At 44.4% G+C, this 20,751-nt stretch overlaps 1 protein-coding gene across 4 annotated transcripts in view; it reads left to right on the forward strand.

Annotated features, from left to right (window-relative positions):
* The window catches only part of LOC110491775 (ataxin-2-like protein), a 53,152-nt gene that overhangs the window by 29,251 nt on the left and 3,150 nt on the right, over positions 1–20,751 (forward strand). For all 4 annotated transcript variants that reach the window (XM_090202486.1, XM_090202488.1, XM_090202487.1 and 1 more), the window contains 15 exons: positions 3,572–3,663; positions 5,656–5,889; positions 6,373–6,800; positions 7,719–7,805; positions 9,451–9,564; positions 9,931–10,008; positions 10,424–10,485; positions 12,122–12,426; positions 13,164–13,233; positions 15,825–15,962; positions 16,577–16,640; positions 18,877–19,052; positions 19,410–19,548; positions 19,747–19,856; positions 20,227–20,400. In XM_090202486.1, the coding sequence (XP_090058612.1) occupies positions 3,572–3,663; positions 5,656–5,889; positions 6,373–6,800; positions 7,719–7,805; positions 9,451–9,564; positions 9,931–10,008; positions 10,424–10,485; positions 12,122–12,426; positions 13,164–13,233; positions 15,825–15,962; positions 16,577–16,640; positions 18,877–19,052; positions 19,410–19,548; positions 19,747–19,856; positions 20,227–20,400 (2,271 nt within the window). The remainder of the gene's footprint in view (positions 1–3,571; positions 3,664–5,655; positions 5,890–6,372; positions 6,801–7,718; positions 7,806–9,450; positions 9,565–9,930; positions 10,009–10,423; positions 10,486–12,121; positions 12,427–13,163; positions 13,234–15,824; positions 15,963–16,576; positions 16,641–18,876; positions 19,053–19,409; positions 19,549–19,746; positions 19,857–20,226; positions 20,401–20,751) is intronic.

The raw sequence follows: 20,751 nt of genomic DNA on the forward strand, positions 1-20,751 counted from the left end.
CAAACAGCAACATTATTTTAGGCCTATGTGAAGCAGCTCACTTGCCCACCATGGTCCCAGCGATTTCAAATGCACAAAAATAACTTAAGAAATAGGTTAACTTACTAGAGATTTTCACGTGGCCCATTTTATATTAGGCTATCTGTATTACTGGACTATATCAGCCAATATGCTAAATGTCGTTTAAGAGAGCATAGTTGGAGAGATTTTTCTATAGCCTACCTTTTCGTAGTGGTAAGATATTTAGACAGAGAAATATGGGTGATTCATATTTATTTCTAGGCAATGTAGTAAACTATAGCCTAATCATATTTATTTATTTATTTATTTATTTATTTATTTAATTGAATTTATTTTTTTATTTAACCAGGTAGGCTAGTTGAGAACAAGTTCTCATTTACAGCTGTGGCCTGGCCAAGATAAAGCAAAGCAGTGTGACACAAACAACACAGAGTTACTCATGGGATAAACAAAACATACAGTCAATAACATAATAGAAAAAAAGTCTATATACAGTGTGTGCAAATGAGGTAAGATAAGGGAGGTAAGGCAATAAATAGGCCATAGTGGAGAAATAATTACAATTTAGAAATTAAACACTTGAGTGATAGAGACTGGGGTGATAGATGTGCAGAAGATGAATGTGCAAGTAGAGATACTGGGGTGCAAAGGAGCAAAAATAAATAAATAACAGTATGGGGATGAGGTAGTTGGATGGGCTATTTACAGATGGGCTATGTACAGGAGCAGTGATCTGTGAGCTGCTCTGACAGCTGGTGCTTCAGGTTAGTGAGGGAGATATGAGTCTCCAGCTTCAGGGATGTTTGCAATTCGTTCCAGTCATTGGCAGCAGAGAACTGGGAGGAAAGGCGGCCAAAGGAGGAATTGTCTTTGGGGGTGACAAGTGAAATATACCTGCTGGAGCACGTGCTACGGGTGGGTGCTGCTATGGTGACCAGTGAGCTGAGGTCAGTTAGGATCACCACTTTATTTTAAGAATGTGAAATGTCAGAATAATAGTAGAGTGATTTATTTCAGCTTTCATTTCTTTCATCACATTCCTAGTGGGTCAGAAGTTTACATACACTCAATTAGTATTTGGTAGCATTGCCTTAAACCATTTAAACTTGGGTCAAATGTTTCGGGTAGCCTTCATCAAGCTTCCCACAATAAGTTGGGTGAATTCTGGCCCATTCCTCCTGACTGAGCTGATGTAACTGAGTCAGGTTCGTAGGCCTTCTTGCTCGTACATGCTTTTTCAGTTCTGCCCACAAAGTTTTTATAGGATTGAGGTCAGGGCTCTGTGATGGCCACTCCAATACCTTGATTTTGTTTTCCTTGAGCCATTTTGCCAAAACTTTGGAAGTATGCTTGGGGTCATTGTCCATTTGGAAGACCCATTTGTGACCAAGCTTTAACTTCCTGACTGATGTCTTGAGATGTTGCTTCAATATATCCACGTAATTTTCCATCCTCATGATGCCATCTATTTTGTGAAGTGCACCAGTCCCTCCTGCAGCAAAGCACCCCCACAACATGATGCTGCCACCGCCGTGCTTCACGGTTGGAATGGTGTTCTTCGGCTTGCAAGCCTCCCCCTTTTTCCTCCGAACATAACTATGGTCATTATGGCCAAACAGTTCTATTTTTGTTTTGTCAGACCAGAGGACATTTCTCCAAAAAGTACAATATTTGTCCCCATGTGCAGTTGCAAACATTAGTCTGGCTTTTTTATGGCAGTTTTGGAGCAGTGGCTTCATCCTTGCTAAGCGGCCTTTCAGGTTATGTCTATAGGACTCGTTTTACTGTGGATATAGATACTTTTGTACCTGTTTCCTCCAGAATCTTCACAAGGTCCTTTGCTGTTGTTCTGAATTTGATTTGCACTTTTCGCACCAAAGTATGTTAATCTTTAGGAGACAGAACGCGTCTCCTTCCTGAGCGCTATGACAGCTGTGTGGTCCCATGGTTTTTATACTTACATACTATTCTTTGTACAGATGAACGTGGTACCTAAAGGCGTTTGGAAATTGTTCCCAAGGATGAACCAGACTTGTGGAGGTCTTGGCTGATTTCTTTTGATTTTCCCATGATGTCAAGCAAAGAGGCACTGACTTTGAAGGTAGGCCTTGAAATAGTCAATTAGCCTATCAGAAGCTTCTAAAGCCATGACATCATTTTCTGGAATGTTCCCGAGCTGTTTAAAGGCACAGTCATCTTAGTGTATGTGAACCTCTGACCCACTGGACTTGTGATACAGTGAATTTTAAGTGAAATAATCTGTCTGTAAACAAGTGTTGGAAAGATGACTTGTCATGCACAAAGTAGATGTACAACCCGACTTGCCAAAACTATAGTTGTTAATTAACAAGAAATGTGTGGAGTGGTTGAAAAATGAGTTTTAATAACTCCAACCTAAGTGTATGTAAACTTCAGACTTCAACTGTAGATTTTGTTGTAAAGCTATCTGCCCAGTGCTTCTACATCCACACATAGGCTAAAGCCTACTCTATTTAATGAAAACCACGCGCACACCGGCCCTTGCACGTTTGGCTACTGAACTTGAAGTAGCAAGAATGATGACAGCAACATTTGCTACATTTTGCATATATTACAATAGGTAGGTTAAAAGGCTGCATGGTCATCCAACATCTGAAGTGGCCGTACAGCATTTACTGAGGTGCAGCCTCCAGACTTCAGGGCGTTCATATGTTGGGGTTTGGTTTCCTTGTTACTTGTCAATCATTGGTTCATTGGTGAAAATTAGCATTATGACAATATCTTTAATTAAATCATTCAAAACCTTCATTTAATGCAATTGCAGACAGACATTGACAATCAGGAACATAGTACGTGTGTTTTCCGAGTAAGTTCTGCATCAAAGAAAAGGTCCCATGTTATTTTTTTTAAACCCGAAGTCCAGCCCTAGTGATGTCACTGCCTACGTCATTATCTTTTAGTCGTGACCAAAACCATGCCTACACAGGTATATAAACAAGGCTTTTAGTGTTTATCTAAAAACTTACCAGTAAATGTCTAAGTTGATTTATATTGGAATGACGGACTAGTCTTATCTCCTACACTCCCCTGCAGAGTTCTGTCTGTCACACATTTCTCAGAGGGGTCTCTTTATAAGAGGCAGAAAGAGAACTAGAAAACAACTGTGGAACAATATTAAAACCTCAATGTATATACAGTGTGGAGAGCAAGTATTTGATACACTGCCAATTTTGCAGGTTTTCCAACTTACAAAGCATGTAGAGGTCTGTAATTTTTTTTATCATAGGTACACTTCAACTGTGAGACACAGAATCTAAAACAAAAATCCAGAAAATCACATTGTGAGCTTTCATAGTATCACTCTGTTTGAGCTAGGTGTTTGAGTAGACTAGCTAGCTGCCTTCGCTAGCTAAACAAGTGAACATATATATTTTTTTAAATACAATGAAATATTGCTAGCTCTCGCTCTCTATTTTTGCTAGCTCTCGCTCTCTATTCCATTGACACACAACCTGGAGCTTACCGCCACAGGCTCTGGCAACTTACACAAAGTTTTCTCGCCCTCTCTCAGGCCAACGGTTGGGATGCCAACGAAATGTTTCGTTACAACAAGGTGAACTTCGGCGTCGAGTCTACCTACGACTCCAGCCTCTCAATGTACACGTAAGTCCACCTCCATGTCAAGACAAAAAAACAATAAGTCTTCAAGGCCTAAACAGTCTTAGCAACCTTTTGAAAGAATATTCCCCTGAATCTCCATCAGAGCTGGGTTTGAAATACTTGAAAGATAATATCAAATACTTAATCTGTTCCTGTTTGAGCATGTCTGGCTTAATAATCCAATAGAGGAGTCCCAAAACTGCAATTCTCGCCCATCTGGCACTCCAAGCAGACTCGAGCAAACATAAAAGTATTTGAACCCAGATCTGATCTTCATACATGATTGTTTGTATGTACAGTGCCTTGCGAAAGTATTCGGCCCCCTTGAACTTTGCGACCTTTTGCCACATTTCAGGCTTCAAACATAAAGATATAAAACTGTATTTTTTTGTGAAGAATCACCAAGAAGTGGGACACAATCATGAAGTGGAACGACATTTATTGGATATTTCAAACTTTTTTTAATAAATCAAAAACTGAAAAATTGGGCGTGCAAAATTATTCAGCCCCTTTACTTTCAGTGCAGCAAACTCTCTCCAGAAGTTCAGTGAGGATCTCTGAATGATCCAATGTTGACCTAAATGACTAATGATGATAAATACAATCCACCTGTGTGTAATCAAGTCTCCGTATAAATGCACCTGCACTGTGATAGTCTCAGAGGTCCGTTAAAAGCGCAGAGAGCATCATGAAGAACAAGGAACACACCAGGCAGGTCCGAGATACTGTTGTGAAGAAGTTTAAAGCCGGATTTGGATACAAAAAGATTTCCCAAGCTTTAAACATCCCAAGGAGCACTGTGCAAGCGATTAATATTGAAATGGAAGGAGTATCAGACCACTGCAAATCTACCAAGACCTGGCCGTCCCTCTAAACTTTCAGCTCATACAAGGAAAAGACTGATCAGAGATGCAGCCAAGAGGCCCATGATCACTCTGGATGAACTGCAGAGATCTACAGCTGAGGTGGGAGACTCTGTCCATAGGACAACAATCAGTCGTATATTGCACAAATCTGGCCTTTATGGAAGAGTGGCAAGAAGAAAGCCATTTCTTAAAGATATCCATAAAAAGTGTTGTTTAAAGTTTGCCACAAGCCACCTGGGAGACACACCAAACATGTGGAAGAAGGTGCTCTGATCAGATGAAACCAAAATTGAACTTTTTGGCAACAATGCAAAACGTTATGTTTGGCGTAAAAGCAACACAGCTGAACACACCATCCCCACTGTCAAACATGGTGGTGGCAGCATCATGGTTTGGGCCTGCTTTTCTTCAGCAGGGACAGGGAAGATTGTTAAAATTGATGGGAAGATGGATGGAGCCAAATACAGGACCATTCTGGAAGAAAACCTGATGGAGTCTGCAAAAGACCTGAGACTGGGACGGAGATTTGTCTTCCAACAAGACAATGATCCAAAACATAAAGCAAAATCTACAATGGAATGGTTCAAAAATAAACATATCCAGGTGTTAGAATGGCCAAGTCAAAGTCCAGACCTGAATCCAATCGAGAATCTGTGGAAAGAACTGAAAACTGCTGTTCACAAATGCTCTCCATCCAACCTCACTGAGCTCGAGCTGTTTTGCAAGGAGGAATGGGAAAAAATTTCAGTCTCTCGATGTGCAAAACTGATAGAGACATACCCCAAGCGACTTACAGCTGTAATCGCAGCAAAAGGTGGCGCTACAAAGTATTAACTTCAGGGGGCTGAATAATTTTGCACGCCCAATATTTCAGTTTTTGATTTGTTAAAAAAGTTTGAAATATCCAATAAATGTCATTCCACTTCATGATTGTGTCCCACTTGTTGTTGATTCTTCACAAAAAAATACAGTTTTATATCTTTATGTTTGAAGCCTGAAATGTGGCAAAAGGACGCAAAGTTCAAGGGGGCCGAATACTTTCGCAAGGCACTGTATGTGTCTATGCATAGTGTTGATCTTCATCATATCTCTATCCTTTTCTCTCTCCATCTCCCTCCCTGTCCCTCAGGGTCCATCTGGAGAGGGGCAGCACAGAGGGCTTCCGGCAGCGGGAGGCACGTGCCGCCCTCATGGCTAGTGAGATCGAGTCCAGCCCCCAGTACCGCCAACGCGTCTCGTTGGAGAACGAGGAGGGCAAGAGCGAGGAGGACAAGTGCAGCGCAGTGGTGCGCGGTGGCGAGCGTGGGGGGGGAAGCCCCAGGGAGAGGGAGAAAGGCTGCGACAGCCCCAGCATAGTCAGCAGGTGAGTGCTCCGGTCAGGCTGTATTCTTTGGCTATGTCACAATTCTCCACCCTTTCCCAGAAGTGTGCACTTCATGGATTCAACAATGGTGGAAATGAACTCTTTCTAGCCAATGATTTCATGTTTTTAAATACATGATGGCGAGTATAAAAGTCCACACTTGGGGAGAAGGGTGGAAAATTGGGATGTGTCCTTTGGCTAGGGGGGGGGGGGGGGGGTGTCACTATTGGCTACTGCTAAGTGGTTTGTGTATTTGAGATTGACCACATTTCATTCAGACTGAGTAGAATGGCTGATCTACAAATCAACTGGCATCCCAATTAAATACTCATTATGTGATCAAGATTAGTGATTCTGCCCCTCACCTTGCTCAAACTCATCCCCTCATCATGCTGAAAGTCTTTGGCAGCAGTGGATGGATTGGGAAAAGCATGATCTACAGTACCCCCCCCCATTCTTTCTTTGTTTATCTCTCTCTTTCAGGGAAGGCAAATACATTCCGTTACCCCAGCGAGCTAGGGAGATTGGCGCGTCGGGGGGCAGCATGCGAGGAGAACGCGAGCGGGCGGAGCGAGGCCCTGGAGGAGGAAGCGGCGGACCCCAAGGTCACAACCGCATGAGCGCTGGCTACCGCTCAGCCCCTCCCTCCTCATCCTCCCCCAAACCTCACCTGCCCGTGGCCACTGGTGGACCCCAGCCCCCTCCCCCGTCTTCGGAGTGCAGCAGCCCCCTCTCTGGCCGAGGTTACTCCCCCCACCACTCCCAGGGCAGCCCTGGCACTGCCAGCCCCTACGCCCCTACCTCCCCCGGGGGTCCGGCCTCGGCCAACGCCGCCTCCTCTTCAGCTAGTCCCCCCACCCCCCATTCCAACTCGCTGTCTCCGTTGGACACTGGTAGGCCCGTCAACGGAGGTGAGTGAAGTTATTAGTGTGTGTGTTTGTGTGTGTTCGGGGAGTTATCTGTGTTGTAATGGGATATCTGTGTGTCTACGTGGATGTGTTACTCCAGAAAGTGTACATGGCAGTCATGAATTATTTGTTTTTATAAACTGTGTGGTTCGAGCCCCGAATGCTGATTGGCTGACAACCGTGGTATATTAGACCCTATACCACGGGTATGACAAAACATTTATTTTTACTGCTCTAATTGCGTTGGTAACCAGTTTATAATAGCAATTAGGCACCTCGGGGGTTTGTGATATATGGCCAATATACCACGGCTAAGGGCTGTGTCCTCATCGGGCATTATTTCTTAAGTTTGCACTGTGTGCAGTCTTGAAAAGCAATAGGTGAAGCTTAATAATGGGAATTGATGTAAAATATATCACTAGCCACTTTAAACAATGCTACTTAATATAATGTTTATATACCCTACATTATTCATCTCATATGTATATGTATATACTGTACTCTATCATCTACTGCATCTTTATGTAATACATGTATCACTAGCCACTTTAAACTATGCCACTTTGTTTACATACCCTACATTACTCATCTCATATGTATATACTGTACTCGATACCATCTACTGTATCTTGCCTATGCCGCTCTGTACCATCACTCATTCATATATCTTTATGTACATATTCTTTATCCCCTTACACTTGTGTCTATAAGGTAGTAGTTTTGGAATTGTTAGTTCGATTACTTGTCGGTTATTACTGCATTGTCGGAACTAGAAGCACAAGCATTTCGCTACACTCGCATTAACATCTGCTAACCATGTGTATGTGACAAATAAATTTGATTTGATTTTGATTTACAATAATATATTGCCAGTTGATTGTCGGGAAATTTAACCTCCTCTCTTCTTTCTCCCTGCCTCAGTGTCTTCTAGGATGTCTCCCAAATTACAGAGACCCGCCCAGTCAAGCCGACCGGTCCGGACACCTAACTCACACACCCAGTCCACAGGTTAACATTCAACTATGCCTTTTATCTCACACTTTGTCTACACACTTGTTCAAGACGCACTCAAGACACAGCCATTCTGCCTCATCATAGACTTAAGTCCAATGAATCCATTGAGAATTGCTACTAATGGTAGATGTTGGTTAGTAAACTAACTACTAACTCACATTTCATATGCATCTGATATTGCACACTATTCCTTATATACAGTTGAAGTTTACATACACTTAGGTTGGAATCATTAACTTGTTTTTCAACCACTCCACAGTGGAGAAAAATTGTAGACCTCCACAAGTCTGGTTCATCCTTGGGAGCAGTTTCCTAATGCCTGAAGGTACCACGTTCATCTGTACAAACAAAGGTACGAAAGTATCAACACCATGGGACCACGCAGCCGTCATACCGCTCAGGAAGGATATTTGTTCTGTCTCCTGAGATGAACGTACTTTGATGCGAAAAGTGCAAATCAATCCCAGAACAACAGCAAAGGACATTGTGAAGATGCTGGAGGAAACGGGTACAAAAGTATCTATATCCACAGTAAAACAGGTCCAATATCGACATAACCTGAAAGGCTGCTCAGCAAGGAAGAAGCCACTGCTCCAAAACTGCCATAAAAAAGCCAGACTATGGTTTGCAACTTCACATGGGGACAAAGATCGTACTTTTTGGAGAAATGTCCTCTGGTCTGATGAAACAAAAATAGAACTGCTTGGCCATAATCATTGTTATGTTTGGAGGAAAAAGGGGGAGGCTTGCAAACCGAAGAACACCATCCCAACCGTGAAGCACGGGGGAGGCAGCATCATGTTATGGGGGTGATTTACCGCAGGAGGGCTGGTGCACTTCACAAAATAGATGGCATCATGAGGATGGAAAATTATGTGGATATATTGAAGTAACATCTCAAGACATCAGTCAGGAAGTTAAAGCTTGGTTGCAAATGGGTCTTCCAAATGAACAATGACCCCAAGCATACTTCCAAAGTTGTGACAAAATGCCTTAAGGACAACAAAGTCAAGGTATTAGTGGCCATCACAAAGCCCTGACCTCAATCCTATAGACATTTGTGGGCAGAACTGAAAAAGTGTGTGCGAGCAAGGAGGCCTACAAACCTGACTCCGTTACACCAGCTCTGTCAGGAGGAATGGGCCAGAATTCACCCAACTTATTGTGGGACGCTTGTGGAAGGCTACCCGAAATGTTTGACCCAAGTTAAACAATTTAAAGGCAATGCTACCAAATACTAATTGAGTGAATGTAAATTTCTGACCCACTGGGAATGTGATGAAAGAAATGAAAGCTGAAATAAATCATTCTCTCCTATTTATTCTGACATTTCACATTCTTAAAATAAAGTGGTGATCCTAACCTAAGACCAGCAATTTTTTTTTTTACTCGGATTAAATGTCAGGAATTGTGAAAAACTGAGTTTAAATGTATTTGGCTAAGGTGTATGTAAACGTTTGACTTCAACTGTATACAGTGCACTACTTTTGTCCCTATATAGGTACTAGGGTGCCATGGCACAAAGTGGTGCACTTTAAAGGGAACAGTGTGCCATTTCAGACACAGCCAAAAATGCTAACCATTTATAACATCTCATTGTCTTTCATTCTGACCTCTGTTCTGTCTTGTCCTCCCTCAGCCTCCCGCTCCCCGAAATCTGGCTCGCAGGACTCGGTGCAGTACCTGGACACGTCATCTGTCTCCATGCCCGCCCAGAAAACATCAGGCCTCGCCCCGCTCTTCCCCATCGACGGTACGAACAATGACAACAATCAACAAACTATATTTATAAAAAAGTGGAGACAGGTTGTGGTAGTTGAAGTAGTAGTGACGACAATGAAATTGCTCATGATAATAAGTATTTATAAAAACAAACTGTCATACATTTGGCTGAAAGCAAATCTCCGGGCTCCATTTGTTTTCACTTTGCTTATCGAGTCTATATTAAGTCATGAAAATGGCCCCAACTGTCATCAGGACAGGGTCACCTGTACAAGAACCAGACAGGTGTTTTGTGGGAATCTGTTCAAGTGGTTGGGGTTTTCCAGTGGCTTATTGGTCCCCTGTGTATTTTTTTTTTATATATCTCTGTCTCGCATTCTGTCTGTCTGTTCTACAGTGAACGAGATCCTCTGCATGGCTGCCAAAGAACGATCAGCAGAGAGTCCAGGCACCACGGAAGATGGCAAGAGTAAAGGTGTGTGTCTGTGAAATGTGTGTTTGTGGGAGGGAGGTTGTGTGTATTAGAGGTCAGACACGCCTCGACAATGAATGGTTAAAGCACCTGCGTCGATGAGCGGGGACTGTTTGCGCTGATTCAACATGTCGACACCGTTGGAAAATGACGGCAGATATTCTGGTCGGTAGGATGGCTGGTGGCCACTCCCTATTTTTAACTGTTTGCTGTCGCGGGGTCTCACCTCAAAAAGTGTGTGCATGTTAGTGTGTCAATTAGCTGTTGTCGCAGATGAGAAGAGTATTCCTGTAGAAAAGCATTTGTTTGTTTGCCATAAAGTGCTGTCTGAAAGAAAAGTGCAGTCAAAAACACCCACATTACATTCTCCCCTGATAGAGAACTTTTTTGTATCCTTTCTCTCCCCTTTGTCTCTCAGCTCCCTCCATTCAGCAAAGGTCACAAATTGAAGAGCTGCGGAAATTCGGCAAAGAATTCAGGGTAAGACTTCTGTCGCTGCTCCTTAGCCATGTGTGAACGAGAAATCTGCAATTACCTCTGAGTCTAAATTCTCTTGGTGAAAATAATTGTTCTGTCAAGTCCTGGGCTGGTGGTATTTCAATATTTCAAGAAGCAGGACCAAGTTGGACAGATAAACTCAGCAAAAAAAGAAACCTCCCGTTCTCAGGACCCTGTGGAACGGTCGTTAAGACACTAACAGCTTACAGACGGTAGGCAATGAAGGTCACAGTTATGAAAACTTAGGACGCTAGGCCTTTCTACTGACTCTGAAAACACCAAAAGAAAGATGCCCAGGAGGGTCCCTGCTCATCTGCGTGAATGTGCCTTAGGCATGCTGCAGGAGGCTTGAGGACTGCAGATGTGGTCAGGGCAATACATTTCAATATCCATACTGTGAGACGCCTAAGACAGGGAGACAGGATGGACAGCTGATCACCTGCACAGGATCGGTACATCCGGATATCACACCTGCGGGACAGGTACAGGATGGCAACAACATCTGCCCGAGTTACACCAGGAACGCACAATCCCGCCATCAGTGCTCAAACTGTCCTCAATAGGCTGAGAAAGGCTGGACTGAGGGCAGGTCCTCACCAGACATCACCGTCAACAACGTAGCTTATGGGCACAAACCCACCGTCGCTGGACCAGGCAGGACTGGCAAAAAGTGCTCTTCACTGACGAGTCGCGGTCTCACCAGGGGTGATGGTCGGATTCGCGTTTATCGTCGAAGGAATGAGCGTTACACCGAGGCCTGTACTCTGAAGCGGGATCGATTTGGAGGTGGAGGGTCTGTCATGGTCTGGGGCGGTGTGTCACAGCATCATCGGACTGAGCTTGTTGTCATTGCAGGCAATCTCAACGCTGTGTGTTACAGGGAAGACATCCTCCTCCCTCGTGGTACCCTTCCTGCAGGCTCATCCTTACATGACCCTCTAGCATGACAATGCCACCAGCAATACAGGTTGTTCTGTGCGTGATTTCCTGCAAGACAGGAATGTCAGGGTTCTACCATGGCCCCCAGAAATGTCCGGGAACCTGCAGTTGCCTTGTTACCCCACTCTTCCACCATCTCACAGCAAGAACTGGCAAATCTGGTGCTGTCCATGAGGAGGAGATACACTGCAGTACTTAATGCAGCTGGTGGCCACACCAGACGCTGACTGTTACTTTTGATTTTGGCCCCCTCTTTGTTCAGGGACACATTATTCCATTTCGGTTAGTCTGTGGAACTTGTTCAGTTTGTCTGTTGAATCTTGTTATGTTCATACAAATATGTTAGGTTTGCTGAAAATAAGCGCAGTTGACAGTGAGAGGACGTTTCCTTTTTTGCTGAGTTTATTCACTTTTATAAGTAGTCAGAAATAAATTACTTACATTTCTAGTTTATAACCCATTTCTACTGTTAAACCCTTTTAAACATGTGTTTGTAAATTAACTTGGAAAGGTATTTTGATAAATGCAAATGGTCTAGCACCCCTTACTAAAGTTTCATACTCCTTGTAATTTTTTTCCCTCTTGTTTCTTTCTTTTTAGCATAGAGTGCATTTGGTTGTACTTGCTTTGTATGAATTGGCTGTATAAATAAAGATTTATTTGATGTGATTCTCCTCAGCTTCAGCCCAGCGGATGTGGCTCCAGTGCTGCAGCGGTATCTCCCTCTGACACGGCCAAGTCCTTCCCCTCGTACCCCAGCCCCGCCACCTCAGACTCCAAACAGACCCTCGCCCCCCAAAGTACTTCCCAGCCCTCCGCTTCCCCCTCAGGGGACCCCGCCAAGGAGCCCAGTTCCAGCGCAGCCGCTACCACCGCCAGCCCCATTTCAGACAGGCAATTGCCAGGACAATCCCAGTCAGCCAGGACCCCAGGAAGTGAGGAGTCCAGACAGGAGAAGGCAGAGCAAGTGGAGGGTGTGATTGAGTGAGTTTTGCTGAAGACTGAAAGGAGAATTCTTTCTGGTAGTGCTGAGCGATTAACCAAAATATCAGTTATTTTTCATTTTTTTAAACAACTAATTGACCAAAGTCGGTTCAATTATTAGAATTCCATTTAGTTCGTTTTTTTTTATTCTGTGAGCTCAACATGCAGTTTATCTAGAGAGGAATCAGATCAAGCCCAAACTGTGCAATGTAGTAGTTCCCAACAGGCCAAAATTTGACATAGTTTAGCCAATGACCATAATCCATTGCGTGTCTACTTGTCAAGACACTGAAATGGAGAGAAGAGAAAGAAGACGTGCGATCGTGAGGGATAAAGAGCAGTTGCTCAACGAGGTATCCCTACCTGAAAATACATAATCTAAGTGATTGATAGTTGGTATTTAGCAGTCATAAGTATACATAGACAGCCGCTCTATAGAAATTAGAACTATTTTATTGAAGCCGTAATGGGCAGTCACTACCATCATGGGACTTTTAATAATTGTTTCATTCTGTTAAAGCATTCAACTCACATACTACATGCATTTTATGTTTTAAATTATCTAAACCTAAATCGATAACCGAGATAATAATTTATTTTTTTTAATCTAAACTGAATTTACCTCAAAAAGCACATTGCCCAGCACTACTTTCTGGTTTATAGATGGATTTGGTTACAGAGCAGTGGATATCATTGTGTATACAGTACTAACAGTGGTCTCTCTCTCACTCTCTCAGTCAAGTCAGGAAGTCAACTCTGAATCCCAACGCCAAAGAGTTCAACCCAAACAAAGTCGCGCTCACTCTGGTAAGCAAGAAGGTGTCAAGAAGAGCAAAATATTTAGGATCTAAAATGTCTTGATGTCTACTAACCAAACAATGACTTTGTCTTGACGTGTGGCTCAGTTGGTAGAGTATGGCGCTTACACACATCATGACTGTCAGTCGCTTTTTTTTAAAAGCGTCTGCTATCTACTGTATCTATACTACGAAACACTGTCTTGACGCGCCTATATACCAAACAATGTCTAGAGGTCTACGCACGAAATGGTGTAGGGTAGGGATGGGCAACTTCGATCGGGGAGGGAAAGCCACAAAAACTCATTATGAGGGGCCGCAGTGGCTCGTGGGTCCGCTTACCCACACATGCAGTCAGACTTTTTTTTGAGTGTCTAACCAGGTTTCTATCTAACCATTTCATGTGGATGATTTACCTGATGCATGAAAAAAGTCCAGGCCGTCTGATGGAAAAAGGATATGCAGGTACAATTTGATAAATGCAGACGGACAATTTGTTTGTTCGACCTGGTGGGCTCTTTTTTTTGTGTGTCCAGTAAAATTAATTATGCGAGATTGTGGTGGAAATGCCTTTAATATTGATATAATATTGATACAATAACCGCCATATTGAAGTCGACTTGGAGTCACGCGATGATGTGTCGTGTGATTCTCCCACTACGACTTGGAGAGCGATGCAGTTTATTATGAAATGATGATGAAATAAGTTATGATGAACTTCACAGGGTGGTGAAATTGCATGTGATGATGATTCTTTCCAATAAAATATCTAGGGTCCTATTTCCGTGACATGATGATCGATGCTTCGCTGCCGTTTGACAAATAACAAGAATTATCACTCTTATCCATAATTATCTCATAATGAACAGTCCTGTGAAAAAGTATTTGCTCCCTTTCTAAGTTTCTCTAGTTTTTAATATTTTTTTATACTGAATGTTATCAGATCTTCAACCAGATCCTAATATTAGATTAAAATATTAGATTAGATTAAAAATGGAGACTTAATTTATTCATTTAACACATGTATGCACCATTCAATTCCCCTGTGTGAAAAAGTAATTGCACCTTTACACTCATTAACTGGTTGTACCACCTTTAGCTGCAATGACTCCACCCAAATGCTTCCTTTCAGTTGTTGTTGTCTCATATCGCTGTGGAGGAATTTTGGCCCACTATGGCATGCAGAACTGCTTTAACTTAGCAACATTTGTGGGTTTTCGAGCATGAACTGCTCGTTTCAAGTCCTGCCACATTATCTCAATTGGGATTAGGTCTGGACTATGACGAGGCCATTCTAAAACTTTTAATTTGTTGCTTTTTAACCATTTTTAGGGAGACTTGATTGTGTGTTTTGGATCATTGTCTTGCTGCATGACCCAGCTGCTCTTCAGCTTCAGCTCACAGACAGATGGCCTGACATTCTCCTGTAGAATTCTCTAAAATAGAGCAGAAATCATGGTTCCTTCTATTATGGCATGTCGTCCAGGTCCTGAGGCAGCAAAGCATCCCCAAACCATCTCACTACCACCACCACGCTTAACCATTGGTATAAGGTTCTTACTGTGGAATGCAGTGTTTGGTTTTCGCCAGGCATAATGGGACCCATGTCGTCCAAAAAGTTATACTTTTGACTCATCTGTCCATAGAACATTTTTCCAAGAGTCTTGATGATCATCCAGGTGCTTTTGGAAAACTTGAGTCAACTTTTTGGACGAGATGGGTCCATTTTTATTTCTGCCGGAAACCTAACACTGCATATTAGGTTTTGGTTGAAGATCTGATAACATTCAGTGTCAGAAATATGCAAAAATAGAGAAAATCAGAAAGAGGGGAAAATACTTTTTCACAGCCACTGTTAGTTTTTTGTTACCTACCTGCACTGTATCTGCGAGCTGTTGGCTAGAGCGCACGTGCCAAGACCAGAGTGGGTACATTTGTTTTTGTGACAAAACCATCAGAGTTGAAAATGCGATGGAAACCATTTAACTTGTATTTTTCATTCGGTCCATGGGGAATTTAACCGCAAACGTTATTTTTATGTGCGCAACGTCATCACGCACATACTTTTATTCGCAATAAGTCCGTTTGATGGAAACACATCTCTGGTGGGAAAATGCGCATATTTTATGCAGATTTTAAACTTTGCATGAAAATCTGTTGTATATTGGATGGAAACCTAGCTGTCTGACATAAGAGATTGCTGTTGCACAAAAATCAACAGAAAAACATTTGCACCGTGTGTATTCTACTATTCTAACTCAATTTTTTTAAATAATAAATTTGCCCATGCCTGTTGTAGGGTAAAGTTGCCCGTAGATACTTATTTCTTATTTTTGTGTCCATTTTACATTTTCCCCACTAATGATTTAGGATTGGGGTAGGGATGGGCATTTGAAATCATTTCAATATTCAAATAATGTCATTCATTTTGGGGAGATATCGAATATTCAAATAACCGTGCCCATCCCTAGATTGGGGGAGGAGAAGCTGATCTTATCTGTATCGAGGGGAAAGTTCACCCTGGAGTGTACCAAACACTGCCTAGACATCTACTTACCAAACAAATATAAATGGTTCTTCCCCTTCCCTCTGTGTCTGCAGACGAAGCCCAACCCTTCACCCACGCCCCCCCGGCCACCCCCTCCCAGCCCTGCGGTGGTGCTGCAGCACCCAGGCAGCCAGGGTCCCATCTACAACGCCCCCTACCTCTCCTACATCTCCCAGATCCACTCTGTACAGGTAACGCACACACACTTCTGACACTGTGATTGAATTGACTGCATGCTGTGGGACATTCTGTTTCCCCATCAAATACTGCTCCCCCTGTTTGTATGAATGTGAGGCTTTGGGATTATTGGTAATATTATACTTGATTATAAACTGGGTAGTTCGAGCCCCGAATGCTAATTGGCTGACAGCCGTGGTTTATCAGACCGTATACTACGGGTATGACGAAACATTTATTTGTAATGCTGTAATGACATTGGTAACCAGTTTATAATCGCAATAAGGCACCTCTGGTGTTTATGGTATATGGCAAATATACCACGGCTAAGGGTGGTATCCAGGCACTCCGTGTTGAGTCGTGCATAAGAACAGCCCTTAGCCGTGGTATATTGGCCATATACCACACCACCTTGTTCCTAATTGCTTAATTATAGTCAATGCTATACTTGAGTTTCACCAGTGGTGATGTAGTGTGTGACTATATACAGTGTTACGCTATTGTTTGAGCGCATTTTAGGATCTAGTACGAGTTCATGTTAAAATTGCCTAAATCCCCTCATTGAAAAGCCAATGCGGCTTGTAGCTTCGTGTTGACCTCTTGTCTCCTGGCTTCTGTTTCCCTCCAGCCTCCACATATGTACCAGTATACCATGTCTACAGTCTGCCAGGGCAAATACCCCCGAGTCAAAGGTATGCGCACTCTGCACGCCTCCTCTCCGACTCCCTACCAGTGTGCATGCATTGTTTACACCTTGACATACTCTAGCCTGGTCCCAGATCTGTTTGTGCTGTCTGGCCAACTACTATGATCAGTATCAAGCTGAGTTGGCAAGACATTACAAACAGGGGCTCCCGAGAGGCGCAGCGGTCTAAGGTACTGCATCTCAGTGCTAGGGGCGTCACTGCAGACCCTGGTTTGATCCCGGGCTGTATCACAACCGGACGTGATCGGGAGTCCCATAGGGTGGCGCACAATTGGCACCGTGTTGTCCGGGTTAGGGGAGGCCGGGGCAGGCCGTCATTGTAAATAAGAATTTGTTCTTAACTGGCTTGCCTAGTTCAATTAAGGTAAAAAAGGGAACACAAAAATATAACATCCTAGATCTGAATGAATGAAATATTGTTATTAAATATTTTTTTCTTTACATAGTTGAATGTGCTGACAACAAAACAACACAAAAATGATCAATGGAAATCAAATTTATCAACCCATGGGGGTCTGGATTTGGAGTCAAAATTAAAGTGGAAAACCACACTACAGGCTGATCCAACTTTGATGTAATGTCCTTAAAACAAGTCAAAATGAGGCTCAGTAGTGTGTGTGGCCTCCATGTGCCTGTATGACCTCCCTACAATGCCTGGGCATGCTCCTGATGAGGTGGCGGATGGTCTCCTGAGGGATCTCCTCCCAGACCTGGACTAATGCATCCACCAACTCCTGGACAGTCTGTAGTGGCGTTGGTGGATGGAGCGAGACATGATGTCCCAGATGTGCTCAATTGGATTCAGGTCTGGGGAATGGGCGGGCCAGTCCATAGCATCAATGCCTTCCTCTTGCAGGAACTGCTGACACACTCCAGCCACATGAGGTCTAGCATTGTCTTGCATTTGGAGGAACCCAGGGCCAACCGCACCAGCATATGGTCTCACAAGGGGTCTGAGGATCTCATCTCGGTACCTAATGGCAGTCAGGCTACCTCTGGCGAGCACATGGAGGGCTGTGCGCCCCCCCCCAAGAAATGCCACCCCACACCATGACTGACCCACCGCCAAACCGGTCATGCTGGAGGATGTTGCAGGCAGCAGAACGTTCTCCACGGCGTCTCCAGACTCTGTCACATCTGTCACATGTGCTCAGTGTGAACCTGCTTTCATCTGTGAAGAGCACAGGGCGCCAGTGGCGAATTTGCCAATCTTGGTGTTCTCTGGCAAATGCCAAACGTCCTGCACGGTGTTGGGCTGTAAGCACAACCCCCACCTGTGGACGTCGGGCCCTCATACCACCCTCATGGAGTCTGTTTCTGACCGTTTGAGCAGACACATGCACATTTGTGGCCTGCTGGAGGTCATTTTGCAGGGCTCTGGCAGTGCTCCTCCTGCTCCTCCTTGCACAAAGGCGGAGGTAGCGGTCGTGCTGCTGGGTTGTTGCCCTCCACCGGCCTCCTCCACGTCTCCTGATGTACAGGCCTGTCTCCTGGTAGCGCCTCCATGCTCTGGACACTACGCTGACAGACACAGCAAACCTTCTTGCCACAGCTCGCATTGATATGCCATCCTGGATGAGCTGCACTACAGGAGCCACTTGTGTGGGTTGTAGACTCCGTCTCATGCTACCACTAGAGTGAAAGCACCGCCAGCATTCAAAAGTGACCAAAACGTCAGTCATGAAGCATAGGAACTGAGAAGTGGTCTGTGGTCACCACCTGCAGAACCACTCCTTTATTGGGGGTGTCTTGCTAATTGCCTATAATTTCCACCTGTTGTCTATTCCATTTGCACAACAGCATGTGACATTTATTGTCAATCAGTGTTGCTTCCTAAGTGGGCAGTTTGATTTCACAGAAGTGTGATTGATTTGGAGTTACATTGTGTTGTTTAAGTGTTCCCTTTATTTTTTGGAGCAGTGTATCTTACTTACCTTACGAATACTTATTATTATTATTACTACTTCTTAGAATACAAACTTCTTTATCTACTAATGCATGGCAAACTGTTGTAGTTCTATAGTAAAGTTGAATGTCGGGCAAAACTAGTAGTGAATTTATCCTTGTTCCGAAGTTTCAATCGTAAGCATGTGACGTAATTTCCCCCTGGGGATCAAATCAGTTCTTTATTGTTCTTTTTAAAGCATGTTCATATCTGCTAGTGTGTCAGAGTTCCCCTCCCTGTCAACGTTGTTATGCAGTCATGTTTTGGTCTCCCCCAGGCTTAGGGTTGGGGGCCCCACGCTCGGACCATGGCAACTCTGGCCCGCCGCAGGCCATGCTACAGGCGGCGGCGTCTGCAGCCGGAGCCCCCCTGATGCCGTCGCCCTACCCCCAGCCCTACCTGCAGTACAGCCAGCAGCAGGTCATCCAGGCCATGACGCCTTACCCAGGACAGGTCAGTGTGTGGGTGGGTGGGTGGGAAGGTGTGTGGAGAAGTGGGTGGGTGGGAAGGTGTGTGGAGAAGTGGGTGGGAAGGTGGGTGAGTGTGTCTGTGTGTGGGTGGGTGGGAAGGTGAGTGAGTGTGTCTGTGTGTGTGTGGGTGGGAAGGTGTGTGTTTGTCCGTGTCTATGGCTGTACTGTGGGGGGGGGGGGGGGGTCAGACCTCAATATCCTATCCCCAGAGTTTTGAATCGAACCGCCTCCCTTTGCCTTAGTGGTTATCCAGTTTTGGTCATCATTACTGTAGCGGTCTGATACTGAAAACAATGTCTCTGTCTTTCTCTATGTGTCTCACCCGATCTCCCTTCCCCAGCCGATGTACTCCATGCTGCAGGGCGGTGCGAGGATGTTGGGCCAGGGAGGGAATCACCCCCAGGTCATGGGCCCTCCAGGGGGCCCCCAGTTCCCCGGCCAAGGTGAGGGGCCTCTGGTGCCACAGCAGGGTATCTATGGTGAGTCCAAAACTGGTTGGATCCTGGATTTAGACTGGATCATTGTTTTTTTTTTGGGGGGGGGGTAGCCTAGTCCAAGATCTGTTTGCTGTTTGTGCTGTATAGCCAAACACATCTTGTACCAGGCTACTGGATCATTGTTTTGGGAAATTTATCATGGAAAGTGTCTTCAGCTCTCTCTTTCTCGCCCCTCTCTAGCCCCCCAGTCGTTCTCCCATCACCAGGGTGCAGTGCACCAGCCCCGGCCCTCCAGCACCCCTACGTGTAACCACCCCCCCCCCCAGCAGCACGCCCCCAGCCCTGGACAGGTAAAACCAACACCCCTCATCACAGCTTCAAATCTCACCATCCCTCTCCGGACCGCATACCAGTTCTAGAACATACCCCTTTTTGTCTTGGCCACGTTTTATTTTATCGACATACAGTGTTGTTGGGCCTTTTGAAGGTCCATGTTAAAGGTATACTCAGACAGCGATAGGACAAGTGGGCTGACTTTCAATACAAAGAGCGTGAAGCAAGAGATGAATCTTCTCAACTGTTGTCGTCACACAGCTATCACAATCTGCAGTATCTTTGTTTCACACTACTACTCGTGGTCACGTCATATTGCTGAGTCTGAGCTTTTTTTTCTTCTAAGATTATCCTATGCTAATGATTTCCTTCTCCATCTCTGCCCAGTCGGGACCCCAAACCCAGTCTCTATATCACTCCGGGGCGCTCTCAGCCCCCACCCCTTCTAATATGCCCCCGGGACAAACATCGCCCCAGGGCTCGTTCCCCCTTCAGGGCTACAGCCTGCATGGCCACCAGGGAATCCCGCACACGTACCCCGGTCTGGGGCAGATAACACAGGTACATTTACACTGCTGGAGTTACTCTGGGTTCTGTTCATTAGGGTACATGTTTTAAAACCAGGAATTCCTCACTTTTCTGACAGCATCCTTTATTCTTTCATAATTCAAATTGGCTCACCCACAAACAGATGTCCTTCTTTTTCTGTGTTGCATATCTATTTGAAGATGTCAAAAATATATTATCTAATGCCAGATTTGTAAAGTAAACACCTTTTGGAAGGAGTGAAAAAAAAATACTAAATTCCATCCAAAATGGGTGGCAGTGGTTAAGAGCGTTGGTCCAGTAATCAAAAGGTCGCTGGTTCGAATCCCCGAGCCGATAAGGTAAAACGTTTGTCTCTGTGTCCTC

The sequence above is a fragment of the Oncorhynchus mykiss genome, chromosome 16, assembly GCF_057628025.1.
Source record: "Oncorhynchus mykiss isolate SJ-2025 chromosome 16, ASM5762802v1, whole genome shotgun sequence".
Taxonomy (NCBI): domain Eukaryota; kingdom Metazoa; phylum Chordata; class Actinopteri; order Salmoniformes; family Salmonidae; genus Oncorhynchus; species Oncorhynchus mykiss.